Below are 18894 nucleotides of genomic sequence, written 5' to 3'. Positions count from 1 at the left end.
GATGTTTTTTAAGAAATTAATGCTCAGTGATTAAATTAGACCGATGCTTGACAATAAATAATTATAAATTCATGTTTTCGTCTCCTGACGCGGGTGCCAGACAAAATTATTGAATATATCACTTTATTTATATTCAAGAATCTACTTCTAATGTAACACTTTTGTGGAGAATGTTGCCGAAAATGCAGAACCGGAGAGGAATGAATTCCTTATGTTGGGTGGGGTTGATGGACTTTTGACCCTAGAGTTATATAAAATTATGATGTGGTTGCTAGTTAACCTCCTCATCTGGCGCAAAAGGCGCATTTCCGATTCGAATCTAAGGTTCTTTTTCTTTTCTTTTTTTATTATTAAAGAAAAAACACACACGCACACGGCAGCGGACGCGGAGAGGTGGGCGGACTGATCGCGTCGACGTATTGCTGTTGTTGGAGCTGAGCTGTGCGCGGCCCCTGCGGGAGCAGGACGGTCGCCATCTCTGGATAAACACTGTAGAGCGCAGCTGATATTGTAGTGTGCGGAGCGCAGCCGGAGCGCGCAGCGGCAGCAGCAGGCGGGGTGATATGCTGCCTGCAACAACCACAGCGGACACGCACGACCCTGAATGCGGGACTGACGCTTTGTTCGCCTCCCGCACTGTCACCACCGCGGATGTTGGATCTCCGCTTCGGCCGCTGATATTTCGCCTTCTCTCGCGCGTTTGTGAGCTCCGGGGAAATGGGACTGCACGCTCCGAATGAGACGGGATTTTAATGCTGCTGCGCACAGCAGACGACTGGAGCCCGAGAGACTGTAGTAGTAACGCTTTGGTAATGTTTACCGAGGACTAAAAAAACAAACAACAACAACCAAAAGCGGTGTAGCCGTAGGTGTACAACATCTCGTTTCCATGGACAACACGTCCATAATAACACAGGTTGCAAATCCGAAAGAGGAGGAGAGCATTTCTTCAAGTCCAGATAAAGGTAAGACGCGCGGGAATGATTCCATTTATCCTCCCTCCCTTCTTTTCCTTTCCTTGAAATATAGTATTTTATTTGCGCCGCTTGTTTGCCAGCGCGCTCCGCCGACAGGTTCCTGCGTTGGGCAATAACATGACGGAAACCTCCATTGTTCAGTAGGCGCAAACCCAGAGCCACGAGAAAAGCCGTAAACTTGTTTGGAATCCGCTGAAAATGCATCCTATTTCTGTTTAGCGTGCCTTGTTTTCCTTTTTACACTGTCGCTTTAAAAAAAAACGGCATTTATTTCATTCTGGATGGAGTGAGCTAGCATTACTACAGGGGGCGGGTACTGTAATCCTCCCCTTGTACTGGAGAAAGCCTTGCATGCATCACTGGTACTGTAAAGGGCCTGATGTCAGCTAGCAGCAGTGGCCATGCCAGTGGAACCTGAACGCCAATGCTGGATGCCCCTTTATTTGGGCCGGATGTGGTTCCTGTCACAAGAGGACCACGTGTTTTTGAATTTTGCCTGTGAAGTTGTAAACAGGTTGCGTATCAGCGTGGTTTGGGCAGAAATGTCCGCCGGACGACAGCTGTGCCAGAGATTACGTGCAGGCAGCAGCAACATCCCCTCTCTTGTTTTGCGCCACAGCTCAGGCGATGGTGATGATGATGGTGATGATGATGATGATGATGATGGTGATGATGATGACATCGGCAGTAAATCCCCCGCACCCGCGGCCAGTTTTCATCAAGTTTTCAGCGTGGGGCTTCCACCAGTGTGCACAGGCCACAGTTGCACGTGCACACACTGTGAGACCAGGTCATGGAGGGCGGCAGCGTGCACGGGGGAGTGTAGCCCAGGGCCCTGGCATTCTTCCCGACACCCACCCACCGACACGCCTCCTGCTGAGCTCTATGGGCGCCTGGAGGGTTGAGAGGCCAGAACTTCCTCTCCTCTGGCCGGAGGAAAGGGCACCTTCCTGCTCAGAGCATTTCTCAATCGCCCGCTTCGTTATGTAACCGCTGAAAAGAAGCGTCGGACGCAGGTAAGAGAGTTTGGGCCGCTCCATTCTCTCGCTGAGGCGTCACAAAGTAATCAAAACACCCCCCCGACCAAAAAAAAACCCCAAAAAGATCGATCAGGATTCCCACAATGTCGTCCGCAGGATCCCGCCGGTTTGGAACAGTAAATCCCAGATGACGCAGGGAATCTCACAATTAATCCCCCGGGATCATATCCAGGGTCACTTGCTGACCAGAGAGGGCACAAAACACACACCCACACACACACACACACACACACACACACACACACACACACACACACAATGAATATTTCAGAGCACTGCTGGGCTATTTTCAGAACCCTATCCATTTCCTTCCAAAGCATCTCATTAGAGCCACATTCAGCTCAGGTGGAGATCAGACCAGATCTTGGGTCTGTTTTAATAAGGTGAAGGTCAAGGTCATTCGTGCAGACCTGCGTATTGGTCTAAAGTCAACTATCACCCCCCTTCCCCCCCGATAGAGCCTATTCTGCAATAAGGAGCCTTAAAATTGGCACTTTTGGTCTCCACTCGTGTTAGCACGTTGTGCTTCTCCTCCGCTCGTCCAGAAAAGAAATAGGACAGAGAGAAAGAGAGCAGTGTGGCTTCTCTCTGAGCCCCAATGAGGCTTTTCGTTTGGCAGCCGCTTGCTTGTCATGATCTGATGCAACGGGATGTAACGAGTGGGCCACCGGCGCGCCTCCGTCGCACCGAGGCTCTGCTCCCATAACTGGGCGGTCTGACAGGTATCGATGGAGGAGCCGTTTACTTTAATCAGATTAGGTTAAATCCGAGTTTAGCGCTTCGATGCAGCGGCGCGAATGAACCGGAGATCTTCTCCGCTGCTTCATCTGCTTGAAGCTCAGACTCAAATGAATCTATATTTCTATTCCAGCTAATTTAGAACTTGGATTTAGTGGAAGTGGATCATTCCCCTTTGATAATTGTGACTTTTTAATGGTCCTTTTTGACTTAAAAACGTGTTCTCGAGACTTTTACTCAGTTGTGGTTTTACAACTCTGGCAGGAAAGAAGGGGACTTTTTATTTTTATTTTTAAAGAAAGCACCGCAGCTGTAATTGCACGTGCGTTTGGAGCCTGTGATTTCATGCACGCCTTTTATTCCTGGAGCCCGCCGCCGCACATTCATGAAGTGTTTATGATGTGCGGACCACACCTGCAGGGGTGTGCGGAGCCCGCTCGCTGAGGGCAGCTACTGTAAAGTTTTGGCTGGACCGGAATCCCAGGCTGCCACACGGAAGGCCGCCGCGTGTTATCGGGCTTTTCGGACTGGTTCCGAGGTCTTTGTGAGGCTGTTGCAGCCAATGTTGCTCAGAGAAGCCGATTATCTTCACCCCCGGTTGCACAGCGTTAAACCCATCTTCATTATAGTCCCATACCATATCGGGAAGAAACGCATGTATTTCTTTCCTTTAATCCCCTCGACTGATAAGCTTGTTAAGCGTGTGTGCGGGATCGTGCCCAGCATGTGGGTGAACATGCCTGAAGAGGAAGCTGTGGGACGGAATTCTATATTTATTCACTTAATGAAAGGGCTTCCATCCTTTTTCAGCCACGAGCTGCAAATTCTGTCAAAGTTTTCCTGCATTTTCCTTCTGTCGTTCCGAATTTCACGTCCTATATGACACCGGGAACCAGAAATGGCTCCGTGAGAGTCGAGCTGGTGTTTTCATCTCTCATTGTGTCACGTTTACATCTCTCTCCCGGATCCGATGTCTCTTTTTAACCATGGTTCTTCACAAGTAAACACGGCCACGTTTGTGTTTGACATACTTGTGGTCGTGGCCGCAGGGTTAGAAAAAGAAAAAGGAATAAAGAGAAGAACTAAAGAAACAACCTCTTGATCAGCATTTATAGTGGTTTGAGACCAAAGTTTGCAGTTCCTGGTGGTTCCTGAACAACAGTGCCGCCGCCTCAGTCATTCTGTTGTTATTTTAACGGGGTTAAAGTCAAACGTTGACCTCTGAGGACAGAAATCGGGTCGTGCTTTGTGTCTCTATAGGAATTTTCTCCTGTGATACGCAATATTTATGTCAGACTCTCAGAACTTCTTGCAGAATGGCAAAATTCTCCTTAATTAGGAGCCGGCGTGCGGATTGGAAGGCGCAGTGCAGGAGATGAAATCGCGCTGAGGCCACAGGGGAAAACAACGCGCCTCGGCGCTTCTCTCCGCTCCCACGCTGCTGGCTGACGGGCTTAAGCTGGGAATAATACATTTCTCATCACTCCTTGTCTGATGTCTCCGTGAGGACTCGCGCTCTGAACCAGTGGAATAATTGTCCGGCTGTCTCAGGACTTGTTTTTGATTCAGCGGACTAAGTTGAAGCAAGATAAAAAAAAGAAAAATCTATCTTCTCATGAAAATGATGGATTTTTAGCAGAAGTGCACGTCCGTCCTCTGGGTTCACTGAAGTGTAATCAGGATAATCACAATCATCTGATCGCTCTCCAGAGGACAGCTTCCTGTTTCACTTCCTATTCAAATCCACTTTTGTTTCTGTGTTGGTGACATTTTGTTGCTTATTAAAATGAATGACGAAAACAAATAATTCTGCAGCCACTCAAGTATTTAACCCTTCCGCTCCGCCTTTATTACATCTGAACGGCTACTTTTGGTTAATGCACCACATCATGAGCCTCGAACATTGTGGTCGCAGCCGCCTGGACTGATGCAGTCGGTGGAGTCCAGATGCTCTTCAAGCTCCTGAATCCTGTGCATGTTGGGAAGGGTTTCATTACAATTCCTCCCTCCCTTTCAGTACCGCCGTTGCCACCGAGGTTGCGATGATCGTGCTGCCCGTCTGCGCCCTCCTCCTCTTCCTCCATGTGTATGCGGGAGTGTGTGTTGGGGAGAAGAGAGGTAGCCGTCTGCACATTCTGCTCTCTTCTGTCTGGCATTCGTCACCAGTAATTGGCCGTCCAGAACGAAGATCATGTTTTGGCTGTAATGATTTTCTGCCACCCTTCTCGGGTAATGCCGCCTGCCACTTTATGAGTTATTGGACAGGAGATCACAAGAGGTTCATGCATTTTTAAACAGACGGGCGAAGAATAAATACGCAGATGCGTTCGGAGGCCGTAGAAGAGGCTCTCTGCTGGATGTTTAACCGTAACCCCGCCGGGGGCTCTAAGTAGGACGCTACATGTGGAGACGAAGACATCCGCGCCCTTCAACATACGGTCACGACCTACTTGTTTGCTTCCCTTCGGTTCGGGATGAATTAAATTCCCCGAAACAACGAACGGTTTAAGTCCCGATGATGTCATCGGCGTTGAAGTTGGAGACGTCTGAGGCCGATGTTCTTGGTAGATTTGTTGGTTCCTCCAGATTCCTCTTTTTTTTTCTTAGCGTTCACGTGAGATCGCAGTTTTAAGCACAATCAATAATCAATAAATATGGCACTGCTTGCTGGCTTTTGATCAATTTTACTTCATTTCTGAGGTCACGGTGGCCTTTGAGTGCATCTAGCATTAATTCTGACTGGGTTTTATGTAACAGCCTGGTGTGTAGGATTTCCCATCAGTCTCACATTGTGCTCAACAATCACAGACGCGAATATAGAACGATATAAATAATAAACCGCAGCTCCAAACGGCGTGGGCTGCTGCTGGTTGCGTAACTCCGTCAGATCTTCCTCATTATTTCTCCCCGGAGCTCTCGGTGGGTTAATCCCCCCACGCTTGTCATATCCTTCGTATCATGAAGCGACAGTAGCCCGCATCCTCCCGGGGCCCCGCGGGCGGACTGGCATCGCCTGCCGCTGTACGGCTGAGGCGGGGAAACCGGGCCGGACCCACCTAAACCTCTGTGTCAGGGTTCACTGCAGCACCGAGGAGAGCTAAGGCCTTGCACAACACGGCTGCCGAGCGAGTTGTTTATGTGTGTAATCTCATCGTACCATGTCTTCGCTTGTTCAGCAGTGAATGTCATCCTTCAGAAGGTCACGTATGTTGACATGTATGCGTACATAATGTTCTTAGATGCGTATGGAAGCAACACCAAGGAGTCAGCGCGGCATATTCACAGGCCCCTACAGATTAGGATACGGTGTAATGGATTGTTTTTTGGTTTTTTATTTAAATTATATTGTGCTATTACGCAATATGATTAATATGATAGACCCATTTTCCAAAACAGGCTGTTTAGCTCATAGTTGACAGCTCAGCTTTGTCTAAAACTATAATACACGTATTTTAAAATTTCGTCCCTGTCACTTTGGAACAAATCCACAAATTAGCACAGATAATATGAAAACATGGCAGGACAAGTACAGTGTCTCTTTCCTTTAAGGACATATGATCACTGAAGGCTAAACAGGCCAGAGCTGAATGCTAATAGGCTCCGATATGTGAAGATGCTTTCGCGCTGCATTTTTATTGGAACGCTGCTGTAGGAAGTAGCCACTCCGGGAGATTATCCGTTAACCGTTTTCCTTTGGTTAAGGATCTTGGTCAGCAGCTTTCTTTGCTTGATTGCCAACTTTGCTAATTAGCACAGTGTGTCGCTAACTGTGAAGGGAATATCAGTGCAGTTATTTACGGTACATTACTGGTTTTAAGCATGTTAGCTTATAATTTAGTAACATAATTGTTCGGTTTATCCTCTGGGAAAGGGTAATGATTGGAGTTCAGGGTGAGCTTCATCCGGGCCAAACCCGCCTACTTCCACCTGTTTTCACTGGACTGTACCATGCAGTCTGCACCCAGCTGAAAATAAAAAGCAGGAACACGGCATCAAAAGCGAGCCTTGTGAATACAGAGTGTCCTGCAGGAATTCCTTCCTCACTGTTATTCTGCTGACACGCTGGAGTTCCCTCTTTGTTGCTGCCAGTCAGGAAAGAAGCGTTTCACATTCTGCCGCTCCTTCTCCCTCTGATTGTTACTGGATCTCAGACTCCGAGCGAACAAATCCTGTCAGTCTGTGTGCACATGCTCCTTTTTGGTATTACCTCATATAATTCATTTAGACAGTCAGTCCCACTTTAAATGTAATCACCCACAGCCCAAAGAAGTCTAAATGTAGGGAGGTTATAGAGATCGGTGCGATCTGCAGGCTGGCTCGGGCCCTGCAAGGGTTTTAGAGACCTGGCCTTGTTTTCCGTGTTGTCGAGTTTTCACTCTCCTGTTTTGGTTTTTGACCGAAGAAATAGTTCCGTAAATCTTACACTCTCTCCGCATGTGTTTTGTTTTAGCCGAGCCATTTAAAACCAGCTTGTTCTCCATCTGAATTATTCAAAGCCGCTCCTTCACGGGGACCATTCTCACAGTTACCTGCCCGCCCTTCTCCAGGACCGCCCGTGTCTTTTCACCATCATTTCTAATGTTGAAGGGGTTGTTTTCATATTCTCCCGTCACACTTTTACTAATGATTGCTAAGAAAAGATAACAGCATCCAGATTGAGAAAAAAACCCACATTTATCTTCTATCTTATCCCTGACATTACAACCATTTTCCCTCCAGTGCTGTTTCTAAAGTGTCCACGTTGTGCTTTGACCTTTTGTGACTTTCTGAAGTAAAGGACCCCCCCTTCAAAAACAGATCGTATCGCCTCTCTGCGCTTGGCATTATTCCAACGTCAGGCTCACAGGGTGATTATCTCTTCCTGTCAGGAATGCAGAGAATTTCCTTCATTTTCTCTCTCTTCCGGTGTTGCGAGCGAGCGAGCGAGCGGCACATGTGACAGGGGGGCCTGTTTGCGTACAGTAGCGAAGCTGTTAGCTAAAGCTGTGCTGGCGCTTCATATCAGGACGGTCTGTCGATTGAGCGCATCCAGCAGGTAAATAAGGTGCACCTGCAGCTCCGCCTGCGAAGGGAACACGGGCGCCCCTCATGGCGGGCTTTTTTCCGACATGTCACTCTCGGCCGGCTGCAGCCACATTCCGGCGTGAGGATGTGGTCAGAACAACATGCCTGGTTCCTTGCTAAAACATGTGCATACGTCGCATATGACTGTGTGTGTGTGTGGGTGTGTGTGTGTGTGGTTGCTCCAGCAGTAGTCAACCCTCAGCTATGTTGTTTGTGTCAAAGGGAGAAAGGAAAGCTCTGTTTGTGCAGGGGGTGGAGTAAGAATCAGACCCAAGTATAGGCTGTCTGGCCACTGTAACTCTCCCCACCCATTCTTCACCCCCTCTCCTCTCCCGCTTCACTCCCACCTGTTTTTTTTTCTTTCTTCCTATTTTTTTTCTTCCTTTTTTAGGATAACACACCAGGGCGGGAAAATGTAGGCAGGCTCAAAATGGAGGGTTACGAAAGTACGAAGACGGATGAATGTGGTTGGGGCCAACTCCAGGGAGCGCGGAGGAGGACGCGGAGGGTCCGCGCGACACGTTTCTTTGAGTTCAGCTCACCCAGAGTTCCACTGGGTTGCTGTTCTCTGTTGACATGCGAGGAAATTTCCAGTTTTTAATGTGCTAAAATACTCATTTTAAACTGTTTTATTTATTTTTTTATGTTCGGCTCATCTTTAGTTGCGTTTATCAAGTACATTAGACTGTTTGTGGAAGGATCCCAACCTTGAAAGATTTTTATTTAAGTCACAAAAACAAACCAAAACTGCTTTAAATGATTTTTTGGACTTGTATCTCATCGTCAAGCAACCTATTAACTCTGCAAATTGGCCACTGACCCCATTTCTACCAGTTTTCGGGCTAATTTCCAACCTAACCTCAATTTAACCGGGCCTGTTTGTTTTCTCCAGACTCGTGTCAGTTTTGTGCACCGACAGTGAACGCGTCGAGCCTGCGTGGGCAGAACATCCTCTAGTCTCGCACCGTTTATAGTAACACAGTCTGTTAAGATTCTATCTCTGGGGCTGTTTTGCATCTTTCTCCATCAAAGGATCAAAGGAGGCAAATTTGAAGCTCCTCGGAGCCACTTGCCTGTGTTACGTGGCTTTACGAATATGTTTGGAGGCAGGAGCAGTATGCGATGGATGCTCCGAGGCACGAAAACCTCGATCCTCAAAGTCAAAACTGTGAGCACATCAAAACCCTGGACAGACTCGGGATTTACGGCCCCGCAAATGAGCTTTAAAGCAATTAAACTGGCTGAGTTGCGACATCAGGGACACCTCCGGATAATTGCACTGTCAGATTTTCACCTAGCCTTGCCTGTGCCGGCCAAAATTTCCATTTTTGCCCGCTCATCCTCGACGACAGAAAATATGAAAAATCATAATCTGCTGGGGAACATTTATACAGGCTTTTACAAGGACGTCATCCGGATCCCACATCACTGCAACCTTTTTAGAACATACTTTTAAAAGCGGCGATACGCTTATTTTCTTCCACTTTCTGTCCATTTATGACTCTGTATGACTCCATCTACCTTCGTCTCTTTTTCCTTCTCAATGTTAATTAACTGGACTGCTTTCCCAGAAGGCCCTCTGCTCTATTTTAGTCCCTGTCCTCTGTGTTGCATGGACTGGTGTCTCACTACGCCGTCCAATATACATCTGAGTGCGATAGAAGTGCTGCAAAAAAGCGGCAATTTTCTCTCTTTTAGATGCTTTCAAAGAAGATGAAGGCTTTAGAATTGATACCCATCGTAGCCGTGCAGAAAAGCAGTTTATTCAGGGAGTAGGTTAATCTTGCACGCATTTGGTAGCTAAAAGTGCCAATAAAAGCGTGACATAACAAGGTTACCCCAGAACAAGCCTTTATGATATTCTACCGGGGCAGCTAAAGGTTTTTATTTAACTTTACATGATTTAAGCTCACTGGAAAGCGACAACTTTTGGAACTGTTTTTATCTGTTCAGAAACTGGTACAGTGTCAGACTCTTATTCACGGTTACAAGGAAAAGCTGTTTCCGCTTGCTGTACCTGCTCTTCTTAATGTTTCCTCTATTGCTGCCCATTTTTCTTGGTAAATTGTTGATGCCGTTCGAGCTTTCGCGGCATATTTTACAGTGCACCATCATTTGGAGTGGAAATGTCATTTGCTTCTGTAAACTTTGCTATTTGAATTGGCTTTAATCAGACACCTGTTTCAAAGTCCATCTGGAAAAAAAAACCTGGTGCAAATAAAATTGCAAAGAATGATCAGACAGAAGTTCCTCGCGGCTTCCAATGGTCGGAATCCTCAACAAATTAAGGGCTAATTTCCTCCAGAAGACCCCTTTGAAAGGGCTTCAACGTCGTCTGTTGAATTACGTTGTAGAAATAATCTTCCCGCCTGACCTCACTTCCATTTTGGCCTTTGATCTTTTGCAGTCTCCCAGTCCAACAGCAGCCTAAAGAAGCACCGGAGCCGGAGCATTTTCAGCCCTTTCTTCTGCTGTTTCCGAAACTACAATGACTACCGCGTGGAGCCGCCACCCCCCAACAACAAGACGCTATCTCTGCCGCCGCCACCGCAGGAGAACGGCAGTCCTCCGAAGGTAAAGCCCCGATTTTCCCTCTCGCGGACAGTCAGAATTCCTCAAACTTTGCTTCTCTATTCAGAAAAACAGATTTTAAAAAAATTGGAGCGAAATTATAGTTGGAAGAGATTTGTCAGGGCGTAACAGTTGTTTGTTTTGCTGCAGAGAGCTTGTTAAGGGTTTGCCTTCTCCTGCAGGCAGCTGAGGCCGAGGCCTTGCCGAGATCCCTCCGCAAATTTTTCCAGCTGCCTCAAACCCGTTGAACTTGGAGGTTGTTTACCGTCTGCTGCTTGAAAAACACGGGCTCGCTTCCCATCTCGCATTCTTCAATATCGGCCTACACACACAGCCGCGCACGCTGAGCAACACACACAGCGCAGAGCACGCTGAGAGGCTCAACACACACACACACACACACACACGTATTCTCAAATTTCTATCTTTGAGGGGACTTTCATAGCATAATTACCCAGCTTGCTACCCTAAAATGGCCCCACTTTTGAAAAATGTCCTCACTTTTCTAGTAGAATAAGCAGTTTGATGCAAACACACAAGGACACACACGCAGCGTCTGGCGCGGGCTTGCACAACTCTTACCATAAACCCATGGCAACACATGTACACATGCACAAACTCACACTGCTTCTCTAATACCCATAAAGTGGGCCTTGTGTGTGTCTGCTGTGATGGATTGCCTTGCGCCCGCGCCTCCTGCTCGCCTCACACACACCGACCAGCAAACGTTCTGGCGGGGGTAGGGGGGGAAGGCGCCAAACCGCCCCTCTCCCCCTCTTCCTCCCAGCTCCTCCAAAAATACAGTCTTCTGCTGCCAAGGCAGGTACACAAACTCTATAAATGGCACAAAATAATATCAGATTTTGCCTCCTGTTTACGCTTAGCAGAGGAACAATCGTTGACTCAAATGCAGTTTTGAGGTACCTGAACTTCAGTATGGAGGCGAATGATGAGCATTTAACCACTGTGCTGCTCAAATCCTGCATTACAGACACAATGGTGCAGTTTCAAGAGTTGGGATTAAAAAATATCTGATTAAAACGTATGGAGGGCAGTTATGTATGTGGAAAGAAAACCATTAGCATTTCTTTTTGCTAATTTCCAGGTTACTTTTCTGTCACGTGTTCTTTGACAACCACCAAATGTATACAAATTTATTGCCATTTATTGTCTTTTATTGGAGACTAACATCATGATGCTCCATCCCTTCACTGTGACACGGTTTAGTGTGCTCGCATTTGGGTTTTTGTGTACATTTCCAAATATTGGCAGACACATGTAGAGTGAGCCCTCCAAATGCGGCCATATAAAGCTCGGGTCACACTCGGGATTTCAGCCCAGCTGTATTTGTTCCGATAGCGGCTGTTTGCTCTGCAGCCAGTTGGGTCTTTATTCCTGTGGCTCCGCGTCCTCTTCTCTCCTCCTCTCTGGTGATCGCTGTGTTACTGCTATTGATTTCTTCACTGTTTTCTGTAACTGTCTCTCTGTCTCCCTGTCTCCCTGTCTTCTTGTCTCCCTGTCTGCGTTCTTCAGTGTGACCAGGTTCAGGTCCTCCCCATCTCCAGTGTATGTATTACCATCTCTCATTTCTCCTCATCCCATGCCGCTAACCTCCACCCTCCATCATCGTTTGGATGCATGCGGACTTTGACACCGTGGCGAAATGACACCTTCGTTCCTCTCGCTGGCTCGTGACACCTGCTCCGTTCCGTTTGTTTTACTTTGATTCGTTCATGTCGCCTCTTCTCCCGTTTCTCCTTATAAAGCGTATGAATTCATGTATCAGGACATTTAGATTAATAAATGCGCGCCTAACCCGTAAGGTTCTGGATTAAATTACCGGTAGGTGCTAGTATTGAGATGGATCACATGCTCAGGCGCTGCGCGGTTAATGGAATTAGCCCAGCAGAGCTGGGATTGGTTTCAGCGAGCGAACGCTGCGATTCATTTGTCTGCTTTTGACTCCATGTGGTCCTGCGGTTGACTAATTTAACGTCTTCACACACACACACACACACACACACACACACACACACACCCCGTCCCACATCTCAGCCACACTTTGAACTGCACCGTCTCCCTTCGGCGACAGGAAGTGCATGTGGCGGTGAACTCCGCGTTTGTGTGCTTTTAGCAAGGAAGGCTGAGGTTGGGCTGACAGCCACCCTGGAACTGCTGGATAGAGACACTTACTGTACATCCTGTCAAGATAAAATGACAGTATGGAGTTCACATGTCATCTGTGGTGCTCCAGTTTACCCACAAACATGCAATGGAGCATCTAAACTGCTTCCCCTAACCTGATCTGTTCTTTTTAGTTCTAAGCTACTGTATCTTGCTTGTATAGCGCCCCCTGGTGGCGGTGTCCACAGGGCCGTTGGTTTGCTTCAAACCTCGCGGAGGTTCACGCTTCCTTTGTTTCAATCACATTCCTGATGGTGTGTCATCGGGTGACCTGGGCAAATGCCCGGGACACATCAGTCCAAGATAAGACGCGATGAAAACAGGCCGATCGAAACGCACGACAAAACACAGATAGAGGCACGAGGAGGCAGGCATGCTGAACAGGAGCGCATGTGTGTGAGATTGACAGGGACTGTCCTTGCTCCTCACCTCTATAGCGTGTGTTCGTGTCCACAGATGCGAGCGTTGGCCACCTATGGCCGCACCATCTGCCCATCTTTTTCACTTTTTCCCCTCTGACCCTGAACGCTTGGCTAACATAAGGCGACGCTGAAGCTCTCAACCCGATTATTAGCTGTTTGCTAAAATAGTTGTGTAATTTCCTCCCGCTACTTTCCTGTCTGCTCCAACTGACTCATCATCACCCCCTCGGTGTGTGTTTGTGAAAATTAGCGATCCCCGGTGCTAAAGAGTGTGTATTTTTTGTCACTGCAGCCACCAGCCAAGTTCCTCCTGCCAGAGGTCAACATCGCAGACTACGGCAAGAACTGCGTGGTGATCGACCTGGACGAAACCCTCGTGCACAGCTCCTTCAAGGTAACGCCGCTAACATGCAACAGCGTACTGAGGTTCTTGACTGCCATATTGTAACATATATTTATCTTTAATATTAAAAGACTATAACAATCAGATTCTCTGACTCAATGAAAAGTCGTTTTCCTCCAAAATTCCATAGTTTGGAATGATACAGAGCACATTCGATATGTTGACCCCATCCAGAACCTTTAGGGGGAACCTACCTTGACCACAACCCTCACTAAAGGTTCTGTGCACAACCTTTTTAATTTCTCATGGTTCCCACCAACAGCGTTCCCTCAGGAATTCATTAATATTTTACCTCTCATGTGAAACCCACAGAAGGAATTTCTTTTTATAGAATCCTTTTGGGTTTTTTTTTACTGAAACTCCCACTGACTGATCTAATATCCAACGGAACACTGCTCCAGGACCACACTAGATCACATTCCAGGGCCGTGGTATTCCAAAAGTAACACGTGTGTGAGCTGGATGCAGCTATTTACAACACTTCGGGTTCAGGGTCCTTCTGCTGACCCGCCTGGTGCACCCACCGACCCATTCCTTATCCCTCTCAGTCCAGGTCCAAAACCGCTCAGGAAGCCGCTCTAGAAATCAATTTGTGGACACCTGGAATTAATCTGTTTTGGTTTGACAAGGGGGAGACCCGCCCACAGCGGTCTCATAGCAACAGAAGTGTGAGGCCACACACACACACACACACACACACACACACACACACACACACACATGCAGGCTCAACCACATACTTGGGTGTGTCCCATGCGTTTCGACATCAACTTTATGATTTTCTCTCTCACTCTTCCCACCGCTACCGTCCCCAGTCACGTACTCCAGAGATCCGTGTGCAAAGATGGATCCGGACGATTCAGTGGACGAAAACGTGCGCGACGCAGACGACAAACCGGCGTGGCGCGGGATTTACCGTCGAGGTTTTTGTGCGAGGATGTAGACGCGCATCAAAACATCCGAGTTGTCATCGGAGATTTGGTTACAGAAAGGCAACACATCACATGGTGTACAGATGAGGGGGGGTGGGGGGGCTTACATAACGTATCACATCACATACTGTATCCCATAAGTTACGGATGAAAAGATAATTCCTCCCCCTCCTCCAGGATTAGATTCGATGCGTGGTGCTTATGTAAAACCAGCTGTGGGGATATATAACATGTATAATAACCTTAAAAACGGTAATGGTAAGAAATTGGATAACAAATAATAATGAAATTGTATTGAACAGATTTGTGGCCCCAGCTGTGCGGACAGTTGGCTCCTGCGTTTGTTAGCAGCGCTAATGTAAACCGTGTAAACCGATCTCCTGCAAGAGCCTAAGTGGGATCAGATCTGGACGAGGTCGCCCTCGCCGCAAATTAATTGCGCTGCATCCTCCCTGGGAAATGAAAAGCGCTGATTTATGGGCCTTGTGGAATGCTGCAGGAAGAGTTCTGCTGTTTTAAGACCCAATGTCGGTCTTCACCGACTTTAAAGATGCTACAATATAATAAAACCATCTCATTTCGATGGCAACTGCATGTAATTGCAGTGAATAAGCAAGTCCTTCCAAAACCAGCCCTGTTCTGTGGGAAAAACACCCTCCCTGCCTCCATATCCGCGCATTTCCCACCATCCCAGCGTGTCGCGGATTCCATTCTTCAGATGATGGAGGGATTGAGGAGTGGAGCAGCAAACCGGGTCAACACTCCTCATCCTGCCCTCCTCCTTTTGTCCTCGTGCGTTTGTTCTTTCATCCGCTCCCTCGGTCCATCTGGTCCCGATCTTTGGCCGTCGGGGCTGGAGTCTTTTTCTGCGTCCCGGCGTAAACATTAACCAGAGTTAAAGTGCATCCGTGGACACGTCCGTGTTCAGAGTGAGGGGTGGGAAAGGCTCATTGACTCACTCTTAGATCACATAAAGGGAGCACACATCTCTGTTACAGAGGGCCTTTTGTTCCACCGTCCCTTAATGGCGGGATTAAGCGTCCAGGACTTTACAGGTGACAAGTGTGAGGTCCGAGCGCTGGGTCGGACATTCCTGCAACAAATGCTCCCTCTGTTGGACGCTACAGAACTGTACCTGGTTAAGAGTGAATCAGTTTAAAAAAGGAGTTTTCATTTGTTTTCAACGTTGTCAGGAAAACCGATGGTGGCTGAAACGAAACAGATCTCTAAATTCATGATGCGTCCCTGGTATAGATACCTTTATGAATCAGATCTGGAATTTGCAGTTTTATGAGTGTTTTCTGCCGCTACAGTGACATTCTGAATGTTTTTTTTCTTTTCTAACCTGGTTAGTGTCAAGCTAAGAATACTTCAGAGCTCAGAGAAGCAGCGCTCTGCGTCGCCATCGTCTGTGTCTCCTTCTGAAAAGACAGCACAGATCCTCCCACCTGATCCTTTCATCTTTCCACTGCTTCCTCCTCCTCTCTTCCCCTCACCGTTCTTGAGGATGAAAGAGCTGATTGCTGAGAATGCGGCCGTGTTCCTCTCCGCCGTGCTCCTTCAGCTTCCGGGCTTTTCAGCTTCATTAAACAAAAAAAGGCTAAAAAAAAAGCTTATGTTTAACAAAGTCTGAGCAATGTTTTTAATTCTCAATTCTTTTCAGCCCATCGGTAATGCAGACTTCATTGTCCCCGTGGAGATTGACGGGACCGTTCATCAGGTATGTAAAATATTACCGCATCCTTTGCTAAATCTGGCACTTCCTGTTTCTTTTTATTTTGTTTTTTGTCCTTCAACTGTAATAAAGCGGAAGAGTTCTCCTGCTGGGAGCAGAAGTAGCTGCAACCGGGTTCAAGTAATCCAGGATAGGCTCTGTATCTGTCTTGGCCTATGCTTGATTACTTGCTCTTGGAGGCGGCGAGGTAACCACGACGACCTGTGGAGGATGAAGGAAGTACGACATCTGGGATCACAGGGTGTTGTCTGGAAACTGTTGCGCAGAGGTCGTATTTAAGGATAATACTAGCTCTGTTAGCGCCTCATAGCAAGAAGATCCCGGCACTCTTAATAAACACGCAGCTACTGAATATTGTAAATGATATTGAAAAGTGAAGCAAGGAGAGATTAAAAGATTGAATCTGAGGTGTTGAGCACTATTTTCAGTACATATTACTGCATTTAAACCACAACACCATGTCCCAGGTGTACGTGCTCAAGAGGCCCCACGTGGACGAGTTTCTCCAGAAGATGGGAGAGCTCTTCGAGTGCGTCCTCTTCACGGCTAGCCTAGCCAAGGTCGGCCCCACCCACAATGACCTGCTAACGTGGCCTCGCGCCTCGCCGACGCCGCTAACCCCGTATCCTTGCTCCCACCAGTATGCCGATCCCGTGGCAGACCTGCTGGACCAGTGGGGGGTGTTCCGCACCCGGCTCTTCAGGGAATCCTGCGTTTTCCACCGAGGAAACTACGTCAAAGACCTCAGCCGACTGGGCCGGGAGCTCGAGAGAGTCATCATTGTAGACAACTCGCCTGCCTCTTACATCTTCCACCCTGAGAATGCAGTAAGTCAGAAAACAACACAGCAAAAATAAGCCTGCGTGCTGTTATGTTGAGGATTTGGGTCATTTTTTTCCAGCAGAGATGTAATTTTAATCATTGTCGACGCAGCCCACCTGCAGAAAATACATCAATGCATCTGCAAAGTATGATGTTATGCTTTTTTAATGTGCTAATATTAATACTGTATCTTCTGAAGAGTACCTGAAACACTCAGTTCTCACTATCAGGGTATGACAAGTTCCCGTGGTGAGATTTTAGAAAGCTAGCCTGAGTAAAATGGCTCCGTTCTTCTCTTTGATGCTCCCTCCTCATTATTTATTCACACCCTCCTCCTCACCTATAATGAAAGACTTTGGCATGCACCACTGGGGCTTCGCCTTTGATCACACGCTTTGTGCTGCTCCCGTCCTCCGCAGGTCCCGGTGCAGTCCTGGTTTGACGACATGACGGACACGGAGCTGCTGGATCTGATCCCCCTGCTGGAGGGCCTCAGCAAGGAGGAGGACGTTTACAGTCAGCTGCAGAGTCTGAGGAACAGGTAGCAGATCCGGCTCAGGCTCCGCCTCCTGGTCCTGCGGCCCAGCTTCCGTCCTCCAGCCGGCTTTTGTGTCCAACCCCGGGACCCAGACGCCTTCACACAACAGTTCTGTTGAGACATGGAGACAATAAACTGTGTGTTTTTCCATCTCAGCATTCTCTTTGTACAGGACTCCTAAAGATGAATATTACTGTATGTACATATTATATGTTTCTAAGAGCAGAACCTACATAAAGTAATTTTTCTATCAGAGACAGAAGGTTTTACTATTCTATCAAGTAATATTTTAGTTACCAGAAATACTCGACCGAAGAGATTCTTCTTGTTTGGCTTTTCCTGAGTAACCTTTTTTATGTTACGAGCTGTGCTATGCAGGCTGATGTTTTTGCGTCCGACCCTTTTTTCCATTCACACGACTGTGATCTGTTTTCTCTTACAGAATGAAGTGCCTTCATTGCTGTGCTCAATTTGTGGTGTGGGGTTTCGTGGGGTGGGGGGTGCTCATTTTTCGAGGCTGCGCACCGGCGCAGGTCTCCCAGAGGCGAATTTATCGGGTCCATTGGAAACAAGGCCCTTAGCCGTCACTCAAGAACGCCGTCTCCATCTGGCCTGACCTGTGAGGCTCTTTGCTGTTAAGTTTAGCGACACTGAATTGTTGAATTTGTGGGCATTTTCACTTCCAACTATTCAAATAAGGAGCTCGGGGGTCGCTAAGAGGTCAGACAGTGACGTTAGCAGTAGCCCTGCAGCATATATTTTCATAATTCTTTAACTTTACCGTACATTTATCCTTTATTGCTTCATTAAAAGTGACCTGGTACATTACATGTGAGGACTGTACAGAATTGTGATGGTTAATGAGCTAACGAAGTGCAGGAAAAAGCTGTAGATGTATGTATTAATTACCGTAATATATTATACTACAAAAATAATATATCGATTAAACCCAAAAAGTGCCACTTTAGAGGTACCTGACCTATTAGCTTGATCGTTTGCTTAGTTGGAAGTGATAATATATTTTGAAATTATGTGATTTGTGGCTGAATTACTGTAAATTGATGATCTTTAATGGCAATGAAACTTGTTTTTAATACCCCCCCCCAAAAAAAAAATCAAGATATCCACCAGTAAATGTTAAACTTTTCAAGCAAATAGAACATTTAGCTTAAATGATATAGAAAAATCCATATTTATTGGGGGAACATGGGTTGTGAGGACTGCTGTTGAAATCGTACTGTACAACGTCATTAAAGTTGCAAGTTTGCACACTGTCACTTTTGGATCATGGTGTCGTGACATAAAGCCGCTATAAAGTGTATTTATTAACTTGGATTTTGACCATATGTGGAGCAGAAGTCTGTCTGTCTTAAATTTAAAGGGTGGGAAAAAGCCTTGAAGCATTTTACTATAGTAAATCCCAGTGATTTGTTCTGTAGAAAGGAGGGTTTATCCTGGCGTAGGAGGA

The 18894-nt window shown here is 47.1% G+C and overlaps 1 protein-coding gene across 2 annotated transcripts; it reads left to right on the top strand.

Annotated features, from left to right (window-relative positions):
* Positions 1 to 401: 401 nt before the first annotated feature.
* ctdspla (CTD (carboxy-terminal domain, RNA polymerase II, polypeptide A) small phosphatase-like a) lies at positions 402 to 18703 on the top strand. 2 transcript variants are annotated; one of them, XM_057012746.1, is made up of 8 exons: positions 402 to 965; positions 10227 to 10393; positions 11924 to 11956; positions 13289 to 13390; positions 15995 to 16051; positions 16534 to 16626; positions 16708 to 16893; positions 17308 to 18703. In XM_057012746.1, exons 1-8 carry the CDS (start codon positions 890 to 892, stop codon positions 17431 to 17433), a joined length of 840 nt encoding a protein of 279 aa, XP_056868726.1. In that variant the 5' UTR covers positions 402 to 889; the 3' UTR covers positions 17434 to 18703. The 2 variants fall into 2 exon arrangements, with proteins under 2 accessions (XP_056868726.1, XP_056868727.1); XM_057012747.1 differs by lacking the exon at positions 11924 to 11956 and having other exon boundaries at positions 407 to 965.
* Positions 18704 to 18894: the final 191 nt, after the last annotated feature.

This window comes from Takifugu flavidus, chromosome 17 (genome assembly GCF_003711565.1).
Source record: "Takifugu flavidus isolate HTHZ2018 chromosome 17, ASM371156v2, whole genome shotgun sequence".
In the NCBI taxonomy this organism is placed as follows: Eukaryota; Metazoa; Chordata; class Actinopteri; order Tetraodontiformes; family Tetraodontidae; genus Takifugu; species Takifugu flavidus.
This window is presented reverse-complemented; position numbering and strand designations above follow the sequence as displayed.

What these genes read in the sequence shown, in the direction of transcription:
- ctdspla (XM_057012746.1), top strand. Translation starts at nt 890, where the DNA reads ATGGACAACACGTCCATAATAACACAGGTTGCAAATCCGAAAGAGGAG. An exon ending in TTGACGGGACCGTTCATCAG is followed by an intron (nt 16,052 to 16,533) that starts GTATGTAAAATA and finishes ACCATGTCCCAG; the next exon opens with GTGTACGTGCTCAAGAGGCC. An exon ending in TCTTCCACCCTGAGAATGCA is followed by an intron (nt 16,894 to 17,307) that starts GTAAGTCAGAAA and finishes CGTCCTCCGCAG; the next exon opens with GTCCCGGTGCAGTCCTGGTT.